The sequence below is a fragment of the Epinephelus moara genome, chromosome 19 (genome assembly GCF_006386435.1).
Source record: "Epinephelus moara isolate mb chromosome 19, YSFRI_EMoa_1.0, whole genome shotgun sequence".
Lineage (NCBI taxonomy): Eukaryota > Metazoa > Chordata > Actinopteri > Perciformes > Serranidae > Epinephelus > Epinephelus moara.
The window spans coordinates 40,963,492-40,972,825 of record NC_065524.1 but is presented as its reverse complement, the minus strand read 5'-3'; the positions used below and the strand labels follow the sequence as shown (position 1 = coordinate 40,972,825).

At 40.7% G+C, this 9,334-nt stretch overlaps 1 protein-coding gene across 1 annotated transcript in view; it reads left to right on the top strand.

Moving 5' to 3' along the window:
- ppp2r5d (protein phosphatase 2, regulatory subunit B', delta) overlaps positions 1-6,418 on the top strand; it is a 26,749-nt gene extending 20,331 nt beyond the window's left edge. The window contains exons 13-15 of the mRNA XM_050070559.1: positions 755-802; positions 1,042-1,152; positions 1,231-6,418. Coding sequence (XP_049926516.1) covers positions 755-802; positions 1,042-1,152; positions 1,231-1,368 — 297 coding nt within the window. The 3' untranslated portion in view covers positions 1,369-6,418. The remainder of the gene's footprint in view (positions 1-754; positions 803-1,041; positions 1,153-1,230) is intronic.
- The last annotated feature ends 2,916 nt before the right edge of the window (positions 6,419-9,334 follow it).

Below are 9,334 nucleotides of genomic sequence, written 5' to 3'. Positions count from 1 at the left end.
GTCCTGTCTCCTCCCTTGTGTCCTCACATGTCTCCTCACATATCTCCTCACATGGCTCCTATCTCCTCACATGTGTCCTGTCTCCTCCCTTGTGTCCTCACATGTCTCCTCACATGTCTCCTGTCTCCTCACATGTCTCCTCAGTTGTCTCCTGTCTCCTCACATGTCTCCTCACATGTCTCCTCACATATCTCCTCACATGGCTCCTATCTCCTCACATGTGTCCTGTCTCCTCCCTTGTGTCCTCACATGTCTCCTCACATGTCTCCTGTCTCCTCACATGTCTCCTCACTTGTCTCCTGTCTCCTCACATGTCTCTTCACATGGCTCCTGTCTCCTCACATGTCTCCTCACATGTCTCCCCACATGTCTCCTGTCTCCTCACGTCTCCTGTCTCCTCACGTCTCCTGTCTCCTCACATGGCTCCTATCTCCTCACATGGCTCCTGTCTCCTCCCTTGTGTCCTCACATGGCTCCTCGCATGTCTCCTGTCTCCTCACGTCTCCTGTCTCCTCACATCTCCTGTCTCCTCACATCTCCTGTCTCCTCACATGTCTCCTGTCTCCTCACATGTCTCCTCACATGTGTCCTGTCTCCTCCCTTGTCTCCTCACATGTGTCCTCACATGTCTCCTCACGTGTCCCAGTAAAGCAGACATAAAGTTCAACAGTAGAACACAGACGACCTTCAGACTCAGTCAGTGACCTTGAGCTGAGACATGTTTGTTAATTAACTCTGTTTGACTTTCTTTCAGAGCAATAAGCTCCACCCCCTCCGCCCTGGGCTCCACCCACAGGAAGAGGTCAGTTCTGCTGTGTGTGATTATCACAGTCGTCCCGTTTGTTTATGGGTCCAATCTGTGTTTAGCTGTAAATGGTAATAAAGGGGGCGTGGCCTCCAGGTCCTCTGTGATCCTGTTACTTTATCACAGTGTTGCATTATGGGTAGTTTGTAGCGGTAATGTTGCTAAGTTAGTCACTTTCTGTCTGTCCTGTGTTTGTGTGTGTGTGTGTGTGTGTGTGTGTGTGTGTGTGTGTGCAGTACATGTTGTACAGCGACAGCTCCGTGGCCGTGTACTCGATGGAGACGGAGACTCCGACGGCTGAAGACATCCAGCTGCTGAAGAAGACTGTGGAGAGCGAAGCCTCGCAGGTGACCCGTCACTCAGTCACATGGTAACTCAGCAGCTGATTGGCCGACTGACTGAGTGTGTGTTTTGTTTCTGCGCAGGGTCTGAAGGACCTGAAGAAGGACAAAGTCCTGATGAGGAGGAAGTCGGAGCTGCCGCAGGACGTCTACACCATCAAAGCTCTGGAGGCTCATAAGAGAGCTGAGGAGTACCTGACAGCCAATCAGGAAGCTCTCTGACCGGGGGGGCGGTCCCTTCTGAGCCTGACTCTCTCTGATTGGAGGAAGCTGTGCTGGGGTCGGATGAGGGCGGAGCTGACGCTGCGTTCAAAGAACAAAAACAACCGTCTGACCCCTGATGGTCCAGAACATGTAGGACACTGTGTAGACGTCCGTTCCGCGTCCTGTCTCAAACTGTGTCATCTGTACCTGCATCACAACGCCGCCAGGTGACTGCAACGCTGCCCTGGACACGCACAGACCGACAGTCCCTGAACGCATCACCAACAGGACTTTTCCACAGCGGGAACTCGGCGAGCTGTGAAGGAACGCGTCGTCTCAGTTTCTGCTGCGGTTCCACCGTGTTCTGCCAGAACAACTTCACTGCTTTAAATCTGAAACATCTTTATTTCTCCAGGTTTTTATTTTCTCAAATTCTCTGCAATGCTCAAACGTTAAACTCCGTCTGAGTCCTCGGAACATTTAATCCCTTCAATCAGCTGCTCTACTTTACGACTCTGAAATGTAAAGATACAGACTGTCAGACGAATCAAGATCATAATGAAACAAACACCAGTTTAACCCTCAGCAACAGAGACGTTCAGGTTACGTTGGTATTTACAGAAACGCTGTTTATTTCCTGTCCACAGTTTTTATCCCGACCGAATGCTGCCGAAATATTTTCTGTTAAAGACGTGACGTTTATGTCTCCTCTGTTTCTGCTTTAAATGAATTCATACTGACGTGTAAAAAAAAAAAAACCTATCAGCTGCTTCCTGTCGCCTGCTCACTGTCGAAAGCCTGAAATGTTCTGGTTTGTAAAACAGAGTTACGCAGCAGGACCCTGCTGGTTCATACCGGTTCTGACTGGTTCTTACTGGTCTCAGGTTGTTGTGTTCCTGCTGTGGAAAAGAGCTCCGACACATCACGTCTGTCCCATGACACCTGAAGGCAGCACAGATGAGTTCACTGACTCGCTCCAACAGCCGCTTCACTCCAGAGCCCCGCCCCCTTCACCTGACCCAACCAATCACCTCTCAGCACGGACCTGTGGTGGACTCATGACTGAAGCAGCTTCAGATGGACTGTTGATGGTGATGATGATGATGGTGGTGGTGACGATGACGAAGAGACACAGTGAATGTAGACGTCCAATCAGCATCCAGCTGGTCACCCGACAGAACAGACCTTTGAGTCCAACGTCATTTATTTGTTTTATTTTAATGTTCGTCGGTCGTACGGAGGAAAAGAAACGACTCAACTGTCAACACAGAAAAAAGTTTCAAAAAATGCCAAAATAAATAAATAAATAAAATTTTGAAATAAATAAATAAATAAATCAAAGCTGATCATTAAACTGAACTGAAATGAAACTCTTAAATTAATTTGAACATTTTTGTAAAACTACACTTTTTTTTAATAAATTATTTATTTCATTTCATTTCAACATTTTATTTGTTTATTCCTGTAAATGTTTATTTATTGATACTTGTGTCATTTTTCGTCCTCCGTAGATCCACGCTGTCATGACGTCGTCGACTCTGAACCAATGAGAGAAGTCGTTTGCTTGAGGAGGCGTTTTCTGTCAGAACGTCACGTGGGTGTTTTGTCGTCAGCGCTGAAATACTTAAAGAACAAAAACTTGTTTGTGCTTGTGAGCAAAACGAGACGTTCAGGCGTTATGGGACATAATGCCACTGAAGAAGCGTCTCAGTGTGAGTCGAAGCTTTCGACTGCGCAACAAAACCCAACAGTTTGTCTGAATTTTAAGGTTCAGCGTTTGTTTCAGGACCTAATGAGTCCGAACGCCGTCAAACAGGATGCTCAACAACGTCACATGATAAATACAAATACATCTCGCCAAAGTAAAAGCCTGGATTTCGACTTGTTAAAGACACATCTTTGCTGATGAACGAGATGAAGTTCAGTGATTTTTAAACGTTAAAAAACAGAAAAGTTAAAAATGCATCAGCCGGTAAAAAAACCAACTCCTCCAGTTTCCCATGATCCTCTGCTGTCTCGGTTCTGTTTACAACACTGTCTGAGCTGTGTTCCAGTTTCACTGTTTCATGCTGTCGCATTCTGTGCCATAAAAAAAAAAAGTTTGTAACAAAGATAATCATTTCAAATAGTTTTTTTTGTCTAAAAGTTACAGCGACTTTTAACGAGTGAAAATAACCTGAGTATTTCAGGGTCACGTGTCGTCGTCACACAAAGTTCGCTCGTTTTGTTAAACACTAACTGTGTTTCAATTTCAGTTCATGTCACAAACAGTTCGGTAAAATTCCGGATGAACAAAAAATGAATTTAAAAACGCATTTTTGTCAACAACAGAAAACAGAAACTGTAAAACTGGTCGTTTTTTTTGTTTGTTTTTTTTTACAAAAACGCAACTGATGTTTTTAAAGTGCTTTAATTTTTCAAACTCAGATGATCTCCACAGTTTTCATGAAAGTGCATTTTTCCTGAAAGAAAATATTAACGTCACAGAGGTGAGTTTCTCCTGACGGAAATACTTTTAACAGTCCGTAAAAAAATTAAAGTGAACATTCTGAATGAAAACATGATAATTGTTGTTAAAATGCATTTTTCCTTATTGAAAATATTTGATAAACATTAAAGTACATTAATGTAGCTACATTTGTTTCTGTCAAACACTCAAAACACACACACACACAAAATTTTTACTGTGCGCTTTTGCTGAAAGAAAACTCTTAATGGAAGCGCATTTTCCTAATTGAAAACATTCAATACCTTCGATAAAGTGTTTTTATTTTTCCTCAAAAACACGTGAATGTTCGGATGAGAACATGCAAGAATTGTTAAAAGTTAATTTTTGTGACAAAAATCGCGCAAGTTTGAGTGCACTTTGGTGACAGAAGACTGTTGATAAAGCGCATTTTTCCTCTTCCAAAATGTGCGATAAATGTCATTGAAAGTGCATTTTCTGACAAAAATATAAATGTAATGAATAAAAGTTTTAGAGTGCACTTTTGCTGACAGAAAACTGAGTGTCAATAAAGCTCATTTTTTCCTCATTGAAAACATTCAATACCTTTGATAAATGTCATCACAGTGCATTTTTTGTCTGCACAAAAACACGTGATAAATGTCACTTAGTTTTAACTGACAGGAGTGCATGAAAGTGCATTTTTCCTTATTAAAAAAAAAAAATCACTTGATCAAAGTGAATGTTAGGATGAGAATGTGCAATAAATGACGTTTGAAGTGCATTGTTTTGACGAACACAATGAATGTCAGTTTCTCCAACAGAAATATTCAGTAAATATTTTAGAGTGCACTGCTGCTGACAGAAAACTCAGTCTCAATACAGTGCGTTTTTTGTCAAGTCAAGGTGCATTTTTCTGACAAAAACACAAAAAAAATTGACAGCAATCGCGTGTTAAAATTTAAAGTGCATTTTTCCTACCAAAAACAAAAAGCGCAGCTATTGTATGTTCAGATATCCCGTTTCACAGCATTAACGAAAGTTAAAATAATTCATGTATCTGCCTCGAGATTTAGATTCGCACCAAAATGTAATGGGTTCTTCCTCGGCCGTGTTTCACTCCTCCACGTTTTGTGAAAGTCACGCCTCAAACAAATGAAACCGAAAAAACGGCAGAAAATTATTCGATTGTCCCGTTAAAAATGCGCTCACTACTGTTCAGTAGGTTTTTTAGCTCGTGTATTACCTTTAAGAAACGCACCAGAGTGAACGAAAAGTTGTGACAAACTTTTTTCTGCAACAGGATTTGTTTGAAATTCACGTTTGCATTTTGGGACATTTTGCAGTTTGATGACAGAGCGTTTATTGATGTGAGCGAGAATGACAAAATGTCCGTCCGTCTGTCTTTGTCTAAAATAATGAAGCTCGTCATCACCTAAAGAGTGACGTGCTGTATCCCACCTGAAGACGTGACGCGTCTCACCTGTTGCTGCAGAAACATGAGAACAGTCATGACTCTCTGAATACCATCATGTGCAGTTACTGGTGGATATTGTCATGTGTATGGATGCATGGCCATGCCCCCTCACATACAGGCCACACCCCCTCTCTTACAGACCGTGACGTTTACAGCTCTTTTATTTTTTTATCTTACTTCCTGGTCGGCTGCTTTCCGTTAAGTCGCCGCACATCGTCCTCCACTTGCCGTCGTGTGATTTGCTGTCAGTCAATCAACCATTCCAGGGGTGGGTTAGCTCCGCCCACCTCTCTGTGCCGCCACTGGACAAAATAGCCGCCACAGCTCCGAGTCCAAAGAGTTAATGTGAGACGTTTTTATACGCTTCCTGTGTACCTTGTGTGTAGTCTGGGGGGTTGTCCAGCAGGGGGCAGAGCAGGTGTGAGTCTGAGTGTCTTCATTGATCCTGTGATCATTGAACCGATCGATCAGCTGATCAGTGTTATTTCAAAGTTTGTCCAGCAGAGAGCGCTCACAACTCCACTTTGTATCAGCACTTATAAATGATATAAAAATAAATCATTGATTAATATCAATACTCTGATCAAACAAACACAAATAAATAAATATAAATAAACAAATAAAAACAGACAAACTAAAGTTTAAACTTCAGTGACTTCTCTGACTGCACAGACTCTGATTTTATTTTTCTGGTTCTGTTTGACATCAGTTTTTGTCTTTGTTGGGATGTTTGACGACGACTGAGGCCGCAGATGATGATGATGATGATGATGATGAGAGATGAATGTCAGTTCACTGTTACTGACACATTTAATCCCCTGAAACAAACTCTAAAGATCCGCTCTCTGACTCGTCGCAGGGTCCAATCAGCTCTTTGAGAACCTTCAGATTATAATAAATACTTTGCAGAGAGGTTTATTTTGTCTGGCGGCGGCGGCGGTGGCAGCGCAGTTCTTGATAAACTGACTCCACGGTGAAACATTTCATGAAAGTAAGAAACCATCACCACGATCTGTGACACTAAAACGCGAGCGCTGCTTCCCGCCATCCTGTACATATGTTGTACTTTAATTAGAACATGACATGGTATGAAAGTGAGATTTTGTACAGACGTTCGTGTACAGAACAAAATAAAAGGAAATAAAGTGGAACATGTTTGACAATCACAGTTTCTGTCTCTGACACAAACACATTCATACACTCTATATATTTATATATTAGATTCAGATTATTGTACAAGCGAAACATGAAAGACAAAACATTTCAATAAAAGGCTTCAAGGTGGAAGTGACTTCATCCAAAATATTAAAAAGTTCACTTTGTTTGAACAGTTTGTTTGTACAGAAGACGAGAGCAGCCGAGTTCAGAATTAATAATAATTCTCTTTTTTTTTCCCCACTAATTTTCTGGTTTCTAGAAAATTTACCAGTTTATACTTTTGTTCAACCGACGGTAAAAGTTTCTGCACAAATTAAGAATAAAATTGTTTCACTTTGTAAAGAATATTTGGTTAAAAACTGTTGGCTATATAAAGAAAAAAACTTTTGTGGGATTAAAAATCAAACCGAGCAGCTTCTCTTCTTCTGTAAACTTCAGATTTAACTTGTTTCCACATTGTCGGACGGTTTAAAGAATATTTTTAGGAACTTTTCTGGACATTTTTACGTAAAGGAGGAAAATCACGTCATGCTAACGTTAGCTAGCAGACGATTGAGTTTTATTAGATAATCATGTTAACAAAAAACAAACAAACATTTAACCACATTTATTCAGGAGAAGAAAAAACTGAAGCTACAATTAAGAATGTCACAGATAATGTTAGCTTAGCCAGCTAGCATGAAGTGTTTATACTCAACGAACAATTGGAGCAAGTTGTGCTGCTTGTGACATTAGCCCGTGTGCTAACTTTTTTCTTCTCTCTCAACATGGTTTAATGTGTTTACTCTCTCAGAAGCTAACAGTTAGCTCAGGTTAGCCTACCAACAAAGTTAACTAGCTGGTTAACACCTCACCAGCTACTAGTTTAAGTGATTTTAAATTAGTTTATTACTGTTGGCTAATGTGAGAGACATCAAAATAAACACCCCTGAACTTTGTTTGTTGGCTTACTAATTTACATTATCTTACTAGCTAACAAGCAACAGTTGGATGATATCTTTGGTGTTAGTTAATATTCTACTTTTTACCACTTTCATTTAAATTCAGTATCACCCTAGGTTAGCTAGCGAACTAGCTGTCATTTGTCTAACCTCAGCTAACTAATTTAACTGACTTTAGTTTCTCAATGTTAGCTAATGTTGGAGTGATGAAATAAAACCAATCTGAACCATGAAAACAAACTGAATATGTTGGATAACCACAATATGTGGTAGCTTCTTAGCATATTAGCTAATATTAGTTTGCTAATGCTAATTAACTGATGTTAGCTGGCTTTGCTAATTAACATTATCTCGCTAGCTAACAAGCAGAGGTCAGGCACTAAATCAGGCACTTTAGTTTTAATCTTTCATTGTTTCGCAATTATTATTTAAACTATGCTCATTATTTTGTGAGATCATATTAGCTACTGAGCTAACTAATGTCAGTTGAGGACTTATTTGGCTCTCTTATTAATGTTAGCTTTCACTGCTTAGCTTTTGCTAACACACTGACATTTGTTGGTTTTAATATCTCAGATAAAACAGGTCAAGAAAAATATTCAGGATTTTATTTCACGGTTTGTTTTGCTAAAAATGTTTTAAGTCAATTAGCTAACGTTAACGTTCTAGCGTTAGCGCCTGAGAGTGGACTAAACCATCAGCATGCAGTTTGTTTAGTGAGCAAACATTTGTTAGCTCACTGGCTAATGTTAGCATAACCTGTTGTGGTTGTAAATTATGGCACAAATATGAAGACTAGTGAGCTAAGCTAAGTTAGCTTCAAATGTGTTTTTTCACTGTGATATAATTTTTAAACTTTAATTTAGCTTCAGATTTTTATTCTTATGAATAAATGTGATCCAGTTTTCTCTTGTAGACTGTGATGACATGTTTACAGCCAGGTCCTGAATCCAGCTGAGTCCAGCTGAGTCCTGATGTGACAGAGAGGACCTGATGTGGAGGTCTGTCAGCTGGAGGATCAGCTGAACCAGAACTCAGGTGGTCTCTGTGTCCGTTCACTTGAAGCTGATCTGAAGACAGAAACTGAAACTGAACGTCAAAGATCTGAATTTAGATCTGAACTCGAGTTTGAATTTTCCAGATGTGATTTTAATGCACAAGGTGAACATGCAGATGTTCTACGTGTCGACTTCATCAGTCTGATTCTGATGTTTATTATTCTGAGATTTCTTTGACGTCACCAAAACAGAAACGTTTCAACGGTTTCTTTAGTCGTTTATTCAACACGAGGATCATGGGAAAGTTGTTGGTTTATTTAGTGAGTCGACACTCACCTGCCGCAGGTGAAACTATGATGGAGAAAAAATAAATCTTTTATTAATCAGCCAGAAAGTTCAAATTGAATATTTATTGAGACTAAAAAACAGACAAGACGTTTCAGTTTCAGCAGCTTCACTTTAAATCTTCGAACAAAACAAACTGTTTTGATTCAACTCTGAATATTTACAGTCATTCTGTTCTTTCCCAGCCCTCCAACCGGGTCCCTGAAGTGGTCCTGGTGCCTTCAGGGTCCATGGATATTGAAGCAGTGGTGGTGCATTCAGGGCCAGGTGAAGTTGATGACATGGTCGTGGTGTGTTCAGCGTCTGTTAATGTCATTGAAACTGCAGTGATGCATTCAGGGTCAGTAGGGATTCTTGGTGTGACAGGTGTGTTCATGGTCCGTTGTTGTCATGGTGAATTCAGGGTAAGTAGAAGTTAGTAATGTGGTGGTGGTGCATTCAGGGTCAGCAGAGGTTGTTGACATGGGCATGGTGACTTCAGGCTCCATTTAAGTTGTCATGGTGCATTCAGGGTCAGTAGAGGTTGTGGCCGCTGCGGCAGTTTGTCACAATCCACTGTCATGGTGTTGTTGGGTGTGTTGAAGTAGTTGGAGCTGTGGTGGTGTGTTCAAGAACAGTA